At 34.7% G+C, this 19,600-nt stretch overlaps 1 protein-coding gene across 1 annotated transcript; it reads right to left on the reverse strand.

Annotated features, from left to right (window-relative positions):
- Positions 7,926 to 11,782, reverse strand: LOC109830519 (beta-glucosidase 12-like). The gene is made up of 12 exons (XM_020397790.1): positions 11,353 to 11,782; positions 11,005 to 11,063; positions 10,846 to 10,921; positions 10,627 to 10,704; positions 10,457 to 10,544; positions 10,123 to 10,372; positions 9,900 to 10,015; positions 9,394 to 9,614; positions 8,890 to 8,921; positions 8,570 to 8,669; positions 8,382 to 8,490; positions 7,926 to 8,291 (listed from the first exon to the last, which is right to left on the reverse strand). The coding sequence occupies exons 1-12, from the start codon at positions 11,687 to 11,689 to the stop codon at positions 8,123 to 8,125; spliced, it is 1,635 nt and encodes a 544-aa protein (XP_020253379.1). The 5' UTR covers positions 11,690 to 11,782; the 3' UTR covers positions 7,926 to 8,122.

Raw genomic sequence — 19,600 nt, forward strand, 5'->3', positions numbered from 1 at the left:
CTGTACAAACCAAGCCATCAAATAAGTATATAGCAGGCTAATGCGTGGGTTGGGAGTCTTAGCTACTTCTTCTCCTTCTCCCTCCTCAACATACGATACTCAGAAAAATTGTGTCGTCAGAGTGCGAAGCTCGCTCTGAATGCATGCTACCATGGTCGGGAGTAGTGCACAGGGATGGCACAGGGATGGCACAGGGATGCCTGTGAGCTAAACGGACGGCGGGGTATACCACCTCCACCGGAATGGCCTCAAACAAGTGTGTGGGAACCACACATCTCTTCAGCCATAACATTAGATACTTGGTGAACAAAGCCTTGCTGGAGATCGAGGCTTTGGCCTGGTGATGAAAAGATTGGAAGGTGGTCCCAGCCTTAAACCCTCCTTCATTATGTTCGAGGATCTCCATGGTTGATTTGGTATCAAATCTTTTGTACCGTCACCTCGTCACAAACACCTAGAGGAAGAATGGGCATCTTCTTATCATCAGTATTCTGAAACAGGTAATCAGCCTAATTTTTATGGCTGATCCCCTGGGTCCTATTCTTCTTGCCCCTGTGATCTGCTGCCCCGACGGTATGTAGGCAGATGTGATAGTGTCAGAGCAGCTCCTAGAAAGTCTCAACCACCTGAGGAAGCTTGTCAGAGAGATATTCAATCTCTCATTGACCGGGGGCATACTCTTCATACGGGAGCTCTCCCATTGACAACCCTGAGACTTCGTATATCTCATGTAACACGAAGCCTTGTTCTCCATTTGGTGTGAAGAATGTGCCGGTCTCGGGGCAATAGAACTCCAAAATACTTTGGAATTGCGTTGCATTGATCTTGAGGCCAAACTGAGTGGCCCTGATGGTAGTGTGTAACTCCAAGCCCTGTAAGTCGAGTTCTCTTTTAGCACAAACTCGGTGATCCTAGACCACCAAAGAGAATTGCCGGGTGCAGAGTGGATCCATGATCTCTGAAATCCTTAGGAGGAAATTGCCCCCCAGCACTGAAGAAGCAATGGTGGAAAGTCTCAGCTACTGTAGTTGTCTCCCCCATTGGCAAATCGCTCTGCAGTAGATCAGGATGTAAGGCAGTGACACATTTGCTGGAGCTATCGATGTCAAACCCAGTTGTTGAACCTATGAAGATTCCACAGGTCACTCTATCTTGGGCGGGTGTCAAATCCTAGTTCATCACTCTCGGCACGGAGAGTGATCACATCTCTATAATGGAGAACCCCCTCGGCATGATGAGGATAAAGTAGTGAACGCTATCCACAATATGGAGCCATCTTCTCTCACCAAGGAGCAGACTTGTTGGATTAGCTCTTGCATCACCAAAGAGAAAGTTAGGATTTTTCATCTCCCTACGATGGGAGTCATTCATCACAGCATCGGCGATTAGTTCCCGTAGTGTCAAATAATGGCACTCGAAAACTCTATGTACTAATTCTGCAGGGCTGTCGGCAGAGAAAATTAGTACAGGTTCATGGATTAGGAACCTGGTGGGAGCAAAGAATCCCACACCACTGGCATGGCCAATGACACTGACTCTAGGTAGAGCCTCTCCAGAATAAGTTATTACAAAACAAAACAAAACGAAGTTAGAAATTTTTGGCACGAAATCAAAAAATTTACTAAGTTCTTAATATAGGCGAGCTACGCTGTGTAGGCGAGCTCCATTATGCTGGCGAGCTAACAAAGCTCGTCTGACATAATGAACCTCGTCTACTAACGAACTTCGCTTGACAGGTAGAGCTCACCTGACAAGCAGAGTTCGCCTGACTAAGCAGAGCTCGCCTAACAAACGAAGCTCGCCTGACCGAGCGAAGCTCATCTGAACAGCAGAACTTCGCCAAAATAGATGAAGCTCGCCAAAGAATGAACAACGCCCGTTCATCTTCTCTGATTGGTCCACAAATCCCAAAACCTACCTGAAGATGATGGTGTGACGCCAGAGACAACAGGAGTGACGCCGGAAGTGGCGGAAGCAGAGGACTTCCCCTTTCCTTTGGAAGTGAGAGCTTTCCTGGAAGCCATTTTGACTTTGGAAAAGTTGCAAAAAAATGAAGAGTTCACACGGAGAAGATTTTAAAGCTCTGGCGAAGGACAACTTAGAGTTTGCCTTAGAGGACGAAGCCTTTATATAGGCATAAATCGACGGTTGAGATCTGATATCTCAACCGAAGCGACAGTTAAAATCAAACAAAACGGTTCATATTCGACTATTCGAAATGAATGGTCGAGATTAATTTTTAGATCCGATGGTTCAGATCCATCATCCAAACGACAAGATGCTTCGGATTCAAATTATCAGTTGAGATCTATATTTTTTGAAATCCACGATCATGATTTCTTATTAAAACAACGGCCGAGATTAGAGATCCAAACGATGCGACGGTCCAGATTGAACGTGTGAAAACGAGGATGCCAGTAAGATCACATTTAATACGATCTGACATACCATCACCACCTTAGCTGGCGAGCACTTAGCTAGCTTGCATTTCGTCTGCAGTTCTACAATTTGCTTACAACTGTTCGGACTTCGCCTGTAGCTTTCTGGTTCGCCTGCAATTGTTTAGCTCGCTTGCATATTTAAGCTCGCTTGCGAGTCTAAGTTCGTCTGAACACTTAGCCCTAAATCTGTTAAGTTCGCTTGAAGAGGTCATCTTCGCCAAAGTGATAAAGTTCGCCAGTAAGGTACCTGACTTCGCCTGAACCAATGAACAATGATCATTTTTCATTCAAAGTATCCCAGACCCCATACAACCTGATTCGGGTCTGAAAACTTTGAAGTGGGTTTTGTATGAAAATAAAATTACCTTTAATCCAAAAAATTAGGAGCTCGCCTACAGGGATCCGCCTGAGCATTCAAGCTTGCAAGAACAAAGCTCATATGGCTTATTCGCCTACATCATATAGGCTAAGTCAAGCTCGCTTGGATGCTTGACTTCGCAGACGAAGCGAAGTTCGTCTAAGCATTGGACTTCACCTAGAAAGAACTAAGCTTGCTTGAATGCTTAGTTCGCCAGCTTGCAAGTTAACTAAGCTCGCCTAAATGCTTAGCTAGCAAGTTAGCTAAGCTCTCGTGAATGCTTCGCTCGCCCGCAGGAGGTTCGCCCACATGATCCAAGCTCACCAATAGGGTTGAAGGTCATCTGTACGCTTAAGGGGTTCGCCTGTCAACCTCTCCTGTTCGCCTAGCTTGCCTGCAAGCTCTCCTGTTCGCCTAGCTCGCTTGCAAGCTCGCCAGGCTCGCTAACTTCACCTGTAAGCTCGCCTACAAGCTCGCCTGAGTGGTTAAAAACCACTTACTTGAATTGTGATGTGGTTACGCCCACTTCCCATGATCTAAAGGATTGGTTATAACTATCTTTCTCTATAAATAGCTATATTCGGCTACAAAGAAGGGGAGCTGGACTTTTTTGGATCTTTTGGCTTTTTGACATCAGGAGATCGGATCTTGGATTAATCTTGATCTTTGGCATCTTTGAGATCTAATTCTTTGTTTTTTGCATCTTTCTTGATCTTGGCTTTCTGAGATCTTGAATTCTTTAGGTAATCAGTCTTTTGGGAGATAAAAGAACTGAATTTTACCTCTTGAGCATTCGACCTTGATTTCAAGCTCGGTTGATCAGACTCTTCAAATAAAGTTTTTACCACGCGCTGAAACTTGTTCGCAACCTTGTTCAAATCATCTAAGGGAAGCAAACTCGAGACAAGTATCGAGTGAGGCATCCTAACGCTACCAAAGAACCCATGTTAAACAAGAAGAGATCGAATCAATTCTCTCTTCTGTGTAAAAGTAGTTTTCAATTTGTAATACCAATTCAGTGAATACAAATTTAAGATCAATTTTACATCCTACAAGATCACTTTGACATTTAATGTGAAGTGATTGGGGGCGTGCAGTGCTGACGTGGTTCGATGTGTCATAAAGACTATTAAGGGTAGAGGAATGATGGAACTCATAATGTATTTAATTGTATTTATTGCGAGGTGATTGGCTGTCAGTGCGCGAGAGGGGGCTCAAGCCTCGAGGTAGTCCTTGGCTTTCTACTCGTCCTGTAGAAGGTCGAGAAGTAACACCTTTTGAGTCATCCTCACAAGATGTCAGCAGAATGGTCAGTCGAGTAGGTTGGTCAAGAAGTCGACACAGCAATGGGTCGACATGTAACGCCTTTTGAGTCGTCCTCGAGAGATGTTGGCATGTCGAGTCGTCTGAGCCGCGTCTTTGGTTATCTTGAAGAGCTGGATTGAGTATGCATAATGTGGGATACTTGTCTGCTATTGGCTGGGGATTACTTTTTAGCACTAAAATGGCTATAATAGAAGTAAAAAAATTACATCAACATTTGATTTTGACCTTAACTTCCAACAAATCTAATTTGTTGATATATCAAAACATCTTATGAAAATATATATGTATGTTCATCTTATGAACACTACTTTTATCATTATTATATTTAAGCAGGATTATGAATAATGATCTTTATCATTAGTTACATCTGGTTTAGCAGGTATGCCACCTTAGACAATCATTCTTTTTCAATCTAATAGTTCGGACTATTCAACTTATAATCATTCAATGATATATCAAAATGATAAATTTTAGTCATCATGTATAAGCATAATATAGTAACGTAAAAAACTCAAATTATTATTTTATTATTGCACAATCATTATCACGGATATTTTAAGTAATGCCTTCACCTTTTAACATTTCTTTCATTTATTTAAATGTGAACAAGAAATCCAAGTCTCTTTATATTTCTAGATTGTCAATATAGAATATAAATAAACAATGTAGAATTATCTATTCAATCATTATCAATTAATGACTTTCCTTTAATTTTGGTATATTGATGTAAGAGTTAACTCCACTATTGTAGTGAGCACCCAAGACATTAATTAAATGTGCATCCACCGATTCAATCATTTTATGTAAAACAGGTTGCACTTCCTATTATAGCCAAGTGATCCCATTATACGTAAAATATTTAACATCATCATGCAAGATATAACTAGATAATAAATTTTAACAAATCCTATCCTGTGCGGCTTCAGATAAGTTAAAGCTATTATTTGAACTATATCCCTGCTGTGGAAGATCGTTAGATTTTTATTTCTTTAAACAATAATCTATTTACACTTTTAAACAACTTTTATTATTTATCATGATTAAGAGAACTTGATAAATTTGTGAATTTAATAAACAGTCAATTTCTAACAAATTCTAAACTGGTAATATTTAATAAAAATTTCAGAACGTATTCAGCACCTAACAGTAATTTTCCATGTATTACTTTAATCATATGAATTATTGAATTTAAACAATTTAAAAATCAACATAATCATATCACATGTATAATTCAAATAATATTTTAGAAATATACATGATACAATATCAATTCTAACAATTCAATAAGAGATAGATAATCTTTTCTATAAAAGAAACTAAACTATATGTTTATATGGACTTTAGAACAATTTCTACAACTGTTAGGAACTAAGCAGAAATTAGTCTACATATTCAGATAGACCTTAAAACAATTTCAGAATTAATCAGCGGGCTGAAAGTAAGTTAACAACAAATTTAATAAACGGGTGGACTCTAGAACAATTTCTATATCAAACAGGGGTTCGTAACTAACTTACAGTAACTTATCCATATTGATGGCTTCAGAATAGTTTTTGGATTTATCAGGGAGCTATAAGTAATTTTATAGCGTATTTGAGAACCCGATGAACTTTAGAATAGTTTCTGGGTCAATCAGGGTTCTCTGATTAATTTACAATAAAATTCAAATCTAATACAGTTCGGGTGGGGTTTTGTTTGTGGGCCAGACTTGTTATTATATATCATATTCATAATAGGATTTAGGTTTCGGGTAGTTATATCGGGTCAAACCCGATTAACTTAAAATTTAATTCTAAATGGGTTTCGAGTTTCAAATTAATATGGGTTAAACCCATTCAGTTAAAAATGTATTTCTAATTGGTTTGGGTTTCAAAAACCCAATGACAATGTAAACCTAATAAGAAAAAATTCTTCTTCTTCATGAATAAACTAGTGTTTGAGCTAGGGTTTTGTGGGGCAGCCACCGTCGCCTTTGGTCAGGCGGTGGCAGCAGTGGAACGCCCACCGCACCGACGGGTTTGGCCGCTAGTCACCGACCTGTGGCGAGGGAAAAAATAATTTTTTTTAACTTTTTTTTTTACAAAATCTTGAAGTTAAACCCATCATAGATCATCACATGATTCAAATTTTGATCTCTTATCAAAACATAAAAAACCTAACCATGAATCGATGAATAATAGTCCATCACCGTGAATAGTAATCCCGAGGAGGTGAACAGTTTCATCATGAATTGTAATCCGATTTTACTAAATAAAGATTTTAGTTTAATCTTGTCAAACGATAAAACCCCATAGATTAAAACATATTGTTCAATAATTTAATCTAACAATCCAAAAGTTATGATCAAATCATAATAGCTTAATCTAATTAAACATCAAAGATCGGATTCTAAACCTGCTCTGATATAATCTGTTAAAAACATGACAAACAACAAGATGGAATATGCATATCATAACTATTAATCAAAATTAATCGAAATTGGAAGAATGCCTAAAACACTTTCCAATTTTCTTTAATATTCTGTTTCAAAATTAATCAGAAATCCCTCAAGAAAAAAAGCCTCCAATTGAAATCCACATATCACCGAACATGAGCAATACTGAGAGATAAGTTCTCAAATTTGTGTTTCTTTATAGTAATTTTTATAAGATTTTATGTGTCTTCGTAAGGCTACATATGAACCCTATATATAGGATTAGACTAGCCTTAGAGATTTTAATTTGAAACAATTCATAATTGTTCAAAACTCTATCCATAAAAATTAAAGATAGAATAGAATTATTCAAAAACTTCATCCATAACAATTAAGAATAGAAATAGAATTGTATTACATGTATACCTCTTCCAATGATATTAGTGAGACTAATTGGATCCCATATTGAGAACCAATTATTTGTCAAATTAATAATTTTAATTTAAGAATTAAATCCTTATCCGACCAACTGTTCATAAAAGCATTTCCATAATATGGTATTAGTTATTTATGAATAATATCTTACATTCAGTCCTCTCCAGTATCATTTATTTTAGATAATTCTTTTGAGCAGGACAATTCACCTATTTGCTCATGCCTAAATTGTAATTCTCATGAACATAAATAAAAATCATTTTGAAACATCAAATTTTTTTATTTTTGTAAGAAAACAAATTAAAAAAACATTTTAGACTGTGCAGCGTTTGCTAAACAAGCTTAACCATTACATCAAAGCATACTAAATTATCAAATCGGAAATGACAATATCATCAAGTCAAAAAGACCCTGAAACAATTTGAATTCTCTATATCTTAGGTGACTCGTCCTAGAAAATTCAAATACGGTCGAGTGCTACACACATCACAATATGTGCTAATGACATACGCCCGAGAAATACACATTCCCAGTGGTTGAGGCCCACCACCACATCTCACATGTCGGTAACATGTATAATAACCTGTTATAATAAATTATCCTTTACTAGTTATAGGTTAAGCACAAATTTAAGAAATTTCTAAGTTAGATCACATCTCCAAACCAGTAACCATCACAGTGCATGATCTAACAAAATAATTTCTAATGATATATAACAATTATATAAATTATACCCAAATTATATGTGCAACAATTAAATCTATTAACATTACAATAATATATAACAATTATATAAATTATACCCAAATTATATGTGCAACAATTAAATCTATTAACATTACAATAATATTACATAATTTTTATAAATTATACCCAAATTATATGTGCAACAATTAAATCTATTAACATTACAATAATATTACATAATTTTGTATTAGATATTCAAGGGCATATTATTACTATTCCAGCAGTTAAACCGTAAAATACAAAGATTTATAGATTTTATTCAAATAAGACAAGGTGCAATTTATTCACTTCAATCACAAATACCCACTAACAGAACTCTGAAAAGTTTATGAGGGCTACATTTATGTAAATTTCAAAGTTTATATCGTCATTATTTATCAATAGCCATAAGTTTTGTCTCCTTTAAGACTTGAGAAATTTTGAGAACCATTTGAGAGAAGCCTTAGGGTAGCGTTTCAGGTTATCTTTGTAGTCGACATAGGTGAGCCCAAATCTAACAGTATAACCACTGTTCCATTCATAATTGTCCATCAGAGACCATGCAAAATATCCTTTCACATTCACTCCCAACCTTGAAAACAAATAATAAAAAACTTATCAGTAAATTATTTCTTAAATAAAAATTCTCTAAATAATTGTTGAAAGCTTCTCAAATACTTACTGGATGGCTTCTCTAACTTGAGCCAAGTGCAGTGCATAATATCGAATTCTAGCTTGGTCATCCAAAGCTTCTTCAAGTTTTAGCTCCTTGCTTTCTAACTGACAAGTTCCTATATAATAGAAAATTTCACCATGAAGCATCAATATTATTATGTCCAAAGTTAAGAATTTTGGATTGAAAGTATTAACCATTCTCTGTGAGGTAAATTGGAGGGTTGTTGTATTTCTTTTGTGTATACACCATCAAGTCTCGTATTCCATCAGGGTATACATAGAGCCAAGTTCCTGTCTGCAATTTGTGAAAAGTCAAATATTGACGTCGAAGTCAATTAACTTGAGATGTTCTAGAGAAATATTTTTGTCAAATGTGATGATTCAAGGATAATGAGTACACTAATTAACATTCATTTTAAGTGATAATCAATTGATTTAAGATGATTTTGAAGCTATAAATAATAAATTGAGTTTGTTTAAGAGGTTGATGCAACTATCATATATGGCATATATACCGTTTCACCAATAGGGATGCCTTCTTTCTCAGCTGCATTAGAAAAAAAAAGTATAAAAATGTCAGTAGAAAGTTGTCATAATATTTTACAAAAACTTGTTTCTAATTCCTAAATATTGTAAAATATGTTTTTTTTTTTGGGTTAAAATCTTGGTAATGAAATTCAAGGTTGTTCCGACCATTTATCTTTAAAAATTCCGTCAGATACTATAGAAATCTTTCAAAATTAGTTTTCTTCGACTAGTAGTTTATATTTAGCTAATACAGATGTAATTTACAAAACTTGTAAATAGGTAAAATGATCCCATGATTGTATTTTCCATTTCACTTGTTCATTAAAATTTCACAGAATGTCATATATCCACGTGTATAGATTAGACTATTATGTTCGTGTACTACTTGACAGTATGTATGTTCAACGAAAAGAAACAACATTATTTCTGTAAATTAACAAGCAATTCATTTTTCTTTTTTTTCATTTTCTTTTTTTTTTTGCTTAATGTACCTTTTAAGTCCACATATGAATCCAAGGTGTAGCTATCTGCCGAATCATTCGCTGAAATTGGAAGACTATAAGCATATCTTGCTGTATAGTAGTTAATCCCAATGAAATCATAGGAGCCCTTGATCATATTTGATTCTTCATCAGTGAAACTTGGAAGTCTATCTTTCACAATGGCCTTCATAGTGAATGGATAATCTCCATGAACTAAGGGGTCCAAGTACCTTTCAAGAAATAAAAGTTTCCATCAAAATCATAAAATGTATCAATATTAATAATTTGTTTAACTTATGTAAGTTAATAAAACATTTTAACAAAGAAAAATTATTACATTTTGCATTAGCTTTAAAATTATTAATAGTGATTCTCTGCAAGATAAAATTACTAAATTTATTAGAGAGGATGCAAGATAAACTCTACCATTACGTTCTTTCTCTTGTGTATTTCTTTCTGTCAAAATGAAATGAAAAAAAAAATTCTCTAATTATTTTTATGGCCCATGAGCTAACCATCCATAGGCAAAGTCTAGTTGTCTTTCTGCAGCCTCAATATCTTTCTTCGAGTTAGAGAATGGCAGTATCCACTGAGTATTCAGTGTAATTCCGATTTCTCCCTTCTGTGTAGCCTACATAACAAATAATTACAATGGTAATGACAACATAATTTGAAGTAAGAAAAACAATAAATATGAAGAAATTTTGTAATTGACCAAGTGAGTGAATAATAGTGCACCTGGAATTTTTCTCTGTAAAGTTTTACAGCTACTGCATGGGCTAAAATAAGGTTATGAGAGGCCATGTAAGGTTCTCTTGCGGAGTCACCAGCCAAGCATCCTAGAGACTTTGAGCATCTTCCAGGAGCAAACGAGCCTGTATCATAACCAAAGGAAACAAATGTCCATGGTTCATTAAATGTAATCCAGTGCTGAACTCTATCTCCGAACTCTCCGTAACATATTTCAGAAAAATCCTTAAAATCATCCCTGTAAAATAAAAGAGAAATGAATAGAGTTACGAAATCTTTAAATTCGTTAGAATGAAATGCTATCAATGAGAGAAATTCTTACACGATTTTACGGTCCAAGAAACCTCCATACTCATCTTCTAGTGCTTGTGGAGTGTCCCAATGGAATAACGTAACAAATGGCTTGATACCTATCAATAATAAAATTGATACAGTTACTAATATAACTTCACTTTGGAAATTAGTGAGAAAATAAAAGATCGGTGAATATACCATTTGCTAGCAACTCGTTTATGAGATTGTTGTAGTATTGTATTCCCTCCTGATTTATACCACCTTTTAGTGATCCCTCTACAAGAAATGAACTAATACGTTAAGGATGCACAAGGAACCAAAAAAAAAACAAAAAGGGACTAGCTAGGAGCATAGAATTAGGAATAATGTGTAAATAAGAAAATTAAAGAAAAACAATGTTAATCATGATCTACTCACTTGGCAGAATTCTTGACCAAGAGATGGAAAATCTGTAAGAATCCATTCCGGCATCCTTCAACAGCTTAACATCTTCCTGAAATTTTTGTTGGAGATATTTTTTTTAACATCAGATATATATTATATACAAGTGAATGTAAGATGATAGTTTTTACTTACTTTGTATCGATTGTATGAGTCACAGGCAATGTCTCCTGTTGTACTTCCATCTATTTTCTCTGCGAAAAAATTAAACCAAAAAAATTAAGAATTGATTTTCAAATCGGTATACTTAATCAAATTAGTTTGTCATACTGAAAATAGGTAGAGTTCATCGGAGTCTTGATTGACCCCTTATAGCTTTATTGTTGTGGATAGACCCCCTATAATATCATCTAATATTCTTTTCGCCTCTTCTATCCTCAAGAGGTCTATTTGTCAAAAAAACCTTTTTCTTTTTCTCAGAGGATAAAAGAGTAAAAAAGTTTCTAAACTGTGCAAACTATCTTAAGTCAAGAAACTAAACACCTGGATGATCATGAGAGAAAGTGTCCCAAATGCTCGGCCCTCGCCCTCCTTCATTAGCTCCTCCTTCAATCTGGTAAGCAGAAGAGGCAGCACCAAAGATGAAACCAGGAGGAAATAACTTCCTCCCTATCACCATTTTTGAATCAGTCTCACCTTTCTTCGTATTTTTTCTCGATAAAGAACCATCCGAGGATTTCTTGCAGGTTAAAGGAGCAATGAATGTTTTCAGAAGCCTTGGCTTGATCACTAGAAGAGATGGACTAATTGCTTTGCTCCATTGTTGAAGTTTAGGAGAAGGGGAGGTGAAATTTGAGAGTTGGGCCTTAGAAAGAGCCATTGAATGTAAGTTCTATGATCAAAGTTTGGTTTTGGCTTAAGTGATTGTAGAATGGTGTTCAGTATTTGTAGGGGAGCTTGAGGGGATTACTTGTGGAGGAGAGTTTTGGGTTGGCAAGTTGAGATGAGAGTAGTTTTAGCATATGCAAGCATCAATTTAATATACGTAGATAGTATTCATTAGAATGAAATATTCTTCTATGTTTTAGCTGTATTAATCCTTTGAGCCTACTCTTCTGATTCCTATAATTGGAATTCGTTATGATCTCTGATCACATTAAACTGATTAATCTAGAACGTCTTGTTACAAATATTAACATCACTATATATCATCTTCTTATCAACATGCTAATATTATTTTATACTGAAGAAAATGACTTCCAATTTTGTAATCATTTCAAGTTTGCAATTTAAATTTATAATGCTTGAACTTTTATACAATAATCAGGCTTCCACCTCGCAAAAAGAAATTTGCTGATGTTTTTCAATTATGTTAGAATCGTAGTTGACATCGATACGAGTTTGGTATTCAACTTCGACCCACGTTATGGGTACAACTTTTCCTACTACAATGAAAAGGGGAAGTTAAAAACAAAGCAAAATAGAATCAAAATTGGGTATTTAGATGCAAAACCCGTTACTAGTAAACATGACTAGTCTAAACAATAACAAACGTAGCCTATAAATAACTGACTTGCATGCTTCATGGTGAGCGAAAAGAACCTTAACTAATAATCTACTGACCAAGACCCTAATCGGGAGTAGGTGAGGTTAATTAGAAAACATAGATGCGGTCAAATTGAGTGCCCAAAAAGGAACTTATATCAAAATTATGATCAAGTTGTTTCATGTAAAATTATGATCAAGTCGCTTCATGTACATTGTCATAATGTACTTACATACGTTAAGCATCATCTTTCTGTGCTAATATTATANGAGTGCCAGGTGGTCCACGGATATCAACGTCCCCGTCACAGGCCAAAGACCCACGTAAGCAAGAGACGATAAACGGATCTTGCGTTTATTTTCAAGAAAGTTGTAATTTTTATTTCTTTGTTATTTGAATTCATTTGTAATGACTAAAGTTTAATGAAATCAATGATGAAGGCAACTTTCGACGAAAACAACCCACTCAGCATTTGATTTATTTCAAATCGCACCTGGGGGTTATCTCTGGTAATGAGCTTCTGATGGTACGGTCCTTCGTTGGCACTCTTCGTGGAGCCGATTGTGTTTTTGTAGAAATTTCATTTTCTTAATCTTTTCAATTGTTATCAAATGATAACATCGCAGAGTATTTTCGTAAAGAAAATAGAATCTTAACGTGCATCGAAGACCAAGTTACTTCCACTAGGAGCTAGAACTCCAATAATTCAAGACGTCTCCCAAACGTAAATTTGGGTTAAATTTCTTTTTTTATAATTTACCCAATATCTAACCTGAACTTCTATACTCCAATACTTAAATTTTTTGTGTTTGATAACAACTAACTGTTAGAATATAAAAATATAAAAATTAACTCTCACAATAAACTTCAAAGCTTTGGTGTAATGGCTAGAAAGACTTATTTTAAAATGATATCAGAGCAACTCAAGTTTAAATCCCACCCGTCACGAATTTAAAACGGATTTTCTAAAAATTAACATCAGCCACGTGAGTCCCAGTTTCGGCCCCTAAAGAAGACGTCCAACATGCGGGGACATGTTGAATATAAAAACATAAACATCAATTCTCACCATAACTTCGGAGTTGGTCCCTAACACAAACTTAGATATGTAAGTGAAAAAATTGCTCAGAAACTTCTTATATACCTCTTTTTTGTTCCCCTTTTATTCATCATTAGCTGGCATACCAAACAAACTTTTGACATTTTAGTGGCTAACAAAAGCAATTTTCTACGACATACAGAAAACAAGCAACTCAAACGTATCATCCTCTGAGGATATTATGCCACTTTCCAGATGTTACTCGTTTTATTATTTCAGCTGAAACTTAGAAGAGGAAGTAATTTCGAGAGAGTGGAACTGAGGATGAAGGCTCACATTTGAGGACTTCACCATCAGCAGTCACAGTGTAAGTCTCAGGGTCCACATCTATCTTGGGTAGTGCATCATTGAGTTTCATGTCTAGTTTTGATAATCGCCGCACGTTGCCCACAGCTTCAACCCTCTTTTTAAGCCCATATTCGTTGTCAATGCTAGCATCTTTTGCAGCCTAACATTCATCAAGAATCTCAGTCAGCAAAGCTATTATATTGCAAGTGAATAGGGTCACATGTGTATAATAGTTCTTATGAACATAATAATCGATTTTAGCAACAACTTTTAAGAGAAATCACGAAAGAACTGTATACTTTTGCAGATTTCATGCACCGAAATGTATTGTTTGTTTTGAGGGAATATTTGTTTGTTATTGGATTTTGCTGGCACTTCAGCATAATCCTCTGTCAGAATTTTTGTTCTCTCACAAGGACTTCGAAGAGAGTGAAAATTGTATCTGACACTCAAACTTTCTATCTCCACCAAACCAAAATTAGAAAATTTGAGAAGTTAGATTTCCAAAACTAAAATATATCACCCAAACAGTCCCTAAATGCCTGATAGAGCTAAATACTAAATGGAAGCAAGTGTCATATGAAACTAGTTGTAATATAGAACAAAATGTCAAACAACATAAATGTAGGAATCCATGAACTCATTCTTAGAAATTTCATATATTGCCCCATAGCATTGGTTGGTCTGTTTGCTTTTTTTGGGTGTTGTTTTGGAGATACACGTTACAAAAAGTCCCTAGTATTTAATAATTTCTATGAACTCCAAAACTAATTATAGCCTCCCATTTTTAGCCAAATCATATATTCAAGAAGTGATAAGCTAACATTTTCAGAGAGAAATCATAGAAACATTTTATAATAAGCAAATTTTATGATGGGCATCCTATTGGGATGTTCTCGCTTGGGAGTGACAAAAATTGTTTCAAAGAATAAATATCAGTGACTACTTTTCTCGAAAAGAAATATTACCTTCATTAATAACAAACCAGATTATGAATATTAGTTGATGAGACCTTAGTTTTGTCATTTGTTTACATTCTTCACAAATCTCAGGGTGGATAATTCTGTAAAATAGTCTGTACGTAGATAACAAAAGTCTGTACGTAGATAACTTACCTTGCTGACAAAAGCAATAGAACTGGAGCTTCCAGCTCTCCCAAATGCACCAAACATTGGTCTCATCATCACCTATAACATACAAACTATATGAATTCTAACTTCCCAAATGAAATAGCACTGGTAATATAATTATTTGTTTGTTTTTTTTAACAATTCCATCATGTGCAAATCAATTGCACTACATTTTTGAGTTTTACTATTCCATCACTTTATAAGATGATGCTTATTCACTTTATAAGATGATGCATAAGCAATTAATTCACAAGAAAGCAGCAAAATTCAAAAACAAACTAAATTAATGTTACCGGCTCAGGTGTAGGGATACTAGCATTTGGATCACCCACATTGGCCCAAGCAATTACACCACCTTTGATCACCATTTCTGGTTTCGCACCAAAAAATGAAGGCTTCCACAAGACAAGATCAGCAAATTTTCCAGCCTGCAAATAATCTTGTTAAAAGCATCTACTATGCGTGCATGTGAAAATGCAAATGAAACTGCAAAAGATGAAATAATACTTCAGAATGTCAAATAATAAATTCTAACATAGAATCATATATTTAATGGCTTCATGAGTCATGACGGGCAACAATGAATTTCCATATTTGGATAAATGAAAATGGGCCAATTACTCAAGATTCATCTAGAACAAGGTCAATATATCAAAGAACATAAAATACTAAACATTATGTTCAATGGACAGAAACAAGTGTGATGTTTAGAATAAGCGGATGTTTTTTCTTCGGCACAACGTATCTCCTGAAAAACTTTTCAAATACACGTGTAAAGTGATCTTTCATCTTCCAATTTCATTACAATAGCCCATATTATTTCTGCACTTAGTATGTACCATTAATCATGTTGTATAACGACTTTTGTTTAGCTTAGAACCTAGTACAATTACTCCAACATGAACAAAGGTCACAAACTTTGTCGTCACCACGAAATTTTACGCCCTCCATCTTGTCATACAATTACTTCTTCCACGAAATAATCAGAGTAAAAATATATATTACCTCAACAGAGCCAACAAATTGGGAAATCCCATTAGCCATAGCTGGATTTATTGTGTACTTCGCTATGTATCGCTTGACTCGGAAGTTATCATTGTCACAACTACTAGGTTCGATTGTTCTTCCTCTCTGCAACTTCATCTTGTGAGCGGTTTGCCATGTCCGTGTAATCACCTGAGAATTAAATAATCCCAACAAAACGAGGAGTGACATTATCAAAAGAAACCATTGTGACAGAATTTCTTTCTTTCTTTCTTTTAAATAAACATATTATGAATGGAAACATAGAAGGAAACATCTCCATGCTTTGATAGCTCCATATTTCTTTCACTTTCTGGGTATTACATTCTTTTAAGGTGATATTGTAATTACCTATACCATTATTCTCTACTTTCTGGCCAAATCATTCAGGTTTGGTTACACTTAATTCTGTATCTTCCAATGTTTTAGCTATTTGCTAGTATAATCTGTTTTCTAGCAATGGTTATTATGAATTTCTTTTCGCATGATTATATAAACTTAACAGCTAGTTTTTTCCCCTAATAGATGTCACCCTTCAACAACTTAACGACCTCTTTTTTCTTTTTTGTTAAGAATCTAGTGCTTTTCTCGCTTTTCCTTCCAAAACCTTTCAAGTATGTCACTTTCATAAGTCCACAAATGTGCAGATTCACAAATATTAGTAGTAGAAAACATAGAAAATGGAATTTAGAGATGCCAGAAAGAAACAGTATCAGCATTTGAATAATCCTATACCCTTGTTTTGGTCATATCACTTCATAGTTTTTGTTTTTTTTTTTTATGATTTTGTGAATCCACAGAATATGTTTACTCAAAGTACCAGCCATGGAATATGTTTCTCAAACTACTATAAAATGGAAATTTTCATTTAGGAATAAATTTAAGAATTTACATAAGATCAGATTCAACAAGATTAATTTTGTTGATTGGTAACCTACTGAGATTTACTGGAATCCTCAGTCAAAGTTTCTTGTTTTGAGATCTTTATGCGTACACACATGATAATTAGACATGCAATCAGTACAGTACCTTTCTGCATATTTCCAGCCTTCAGACAGCCAGCGTGTTTGATAATTATTTGTAAAAACCCTTGAGGTGGCACTTTCAAATTTCCTTAATTCAGAAAACTACTTACCAGTAAATCTGGACAGTGTTCAGTTAGTTTTACAACACTTCTATCCACAGTTGCTATCATTATTTATCAGAAAAAGCTTAATTTATTATCCAAATTCAAAGTTTGTTACAAGACATGATGTCACATGATGTCATATATACAGGAAAAATGGGTAAGAGGAAGCAACTCCTTGTAATACATGAGCTATCAAGAGCTTGACTAGTAGTGAGGTCTACATTTCAACTCATATCAGAACAAGTGAACCTGACCACAATTATCTCTCCATAGCTCTTTTTTTTTCTTTTTTCTTTTTTTACCTAAATGAGGCGGCAGCTCATATATATATATATATGTATATATATATATATGTACATATATATATGTATATATATGTATATATATACAAATATATGTATATATATACATATATATGTATATATATACATATATATATGTATACATATATATACATATATAGAGAGAGAAATATGGGTATGCTTGGTACTAAGCATAAATTTTGTGCTTGGTAGTAAGGTGGTACAATCCCCTCCACTAATTCGAATAGGGGACCACATTCACATGGTTGAGGAGTACATGATGATATGCAACCATTTGAATGAGTGGAGGGGATTATATCACCTCACTACCAAGCACAACTTTTTATGTTTGGTACCAAGCATACCCATTTTTCTCATATTATATATATAATGAGCACTTCTAAAAATCTATATACAAGCACCAGAAGGAAATAAGACTTTAATATTTTGTCAGTCATGACAAAAGAAGAAACCAGTTCAAATCTTTGCTAGGACACAAAATTAGTATAAAAATAGTTCCACATAACTACAGGCTTCAAGTTAATATATATATATATATATATATATATAAACACAAACACACACATACATTACATGGCCATTCTCAATTCTCTCACAAACACAACATAGATTGTTAGTGAAAACCATGTTGGATCACATAATGAAATATATTGTAGGACAAATTTTCAAAACCGTCCCATATGAACATTTAATCCCAAAAACAGACCCCTTTTCATAATATTTTCAAAAACCGATCTGGTTTCAGCATTGGCGTTGAAACCATGTCGGTTTTTGTGAAAAAACTTCTGAAACTTCACGTGAGTTGAACTCGCGTGAAGTTTAGCAGCTTTACTAAACTTCACGGGAGTTCAACTCCCGTAAAGTTTCGGAAGTTTTTTCGCAAAAACGGACTTGGTTTCAGCGCCAAGGCTGAAACCAGGTCGGTTTTTGAAAATATTGAGGAAATGGGTCTTTTTTTGGAATTAATGTGGAAAGAGGTCGTTTTTGAAAATTTGTCCATATATTGCAACTAGAGTTGTGCATCATTTTATTATAGAATAAGAGTACACGTCTACAAAAATATGGACTACATAGAACTTAAGTTTCAAGAATATCTTCATCTCCTTGGTTCCTTCCTTTCTTTTTTAGAGGTATATAATTTGCTTCCACATGTACTGAGAATTATAAATGCTCTCATGCTAATTTTGATTTCAACTGCTTTCACATTACAAGTCAGAAAAAAGAAAAGAAAACAAGAGACTATTTTGAAAATATTTATAACTTCTTACAAAATTATTATCTATAATGAACTGTCAACGGTCACTGAAAACATAAGGAATAACCCATTAGGGAAGATGGAAAAAAAATAGAATATAAAATTTAGTTTATGTTGGTAAGTGAACATCTTAGAACTCTCGATTTATCTTTTTAATTTCCAGCTTAAAAGAAAATATGGAAACATCGTTAAATATTGTATTTTAAAAGGAATGGATTGGATCTGAAGATCCAAATGTTCAATAGAGTCCCTAACATATGACAATATCAATTTGATCTGAATCAAATGGCCAATCAGGATCTAAGAGGCCCCATCAGATATGTACACCATAGGGCTGGGTTTATAGTTGTAATATGCCAATCCATAAAATTGGGCTTGAACATAGTATCAAACTTGGATGATAAAGTATTCTCACATAATATGTAATTATATTGCTAGGCTCTTAAACCAGCTTTTTTATGTTAACCTGTGTAACCTCTCTTATTGATTTTAGTGGAGTCCAGCATATTGATAGTTTCTACGTCAAGCAAAAAAAATTTGTTATTTTTGTGTCCTCGGTGAAAATACTGCAGCATATGAGAAGTGAAGATAAGTATACCTCTCCAACACGACCCATAGCCTGTGAGTCAGAAGAAATCATACTAATAGCTCCCAAATCATGTAAGATGTCTTCTGCTGCAATTGTTTCTGCCCGAATCCTAGACTCAGCAAATTTTATGTCTTCTGGAATATTCTTATCAAGGTGATGGCAGACTAACTGCAGGAGTCCCCTTGGTATTAAGGTTAAAATTGGAAATAGAATTAGACAGAGATTTTCTATTGATTTTCTATTTACCAGCATGTCAAGGTGCTCATCCACAGTATTCGATGTAAAAGGCCGGGTGGGATTTGTGGATGAGGGCAAGACATTTTTCACACCACATACTTTGATAATATCCGGAGCGTGACCACCGCCTGCACCTTCACTGCATTATATATATTCATTCAAGGTTCAAATA

Source organism: Asparagus officinalis, chromosome 2, assembly GCF_001876935.1.
Source record: "Asparagus officinalis chromosome 2, Aspof.V1, whole genome shotgun sequence".
Taxonomy (NCBI): domain Eukaryota; kingdom Viridiplantae; phylum Streptophyta; class Magnoliopsida; order Asparagales; family Asparagaceae; genus Asparagus; species Asparagus officinalis.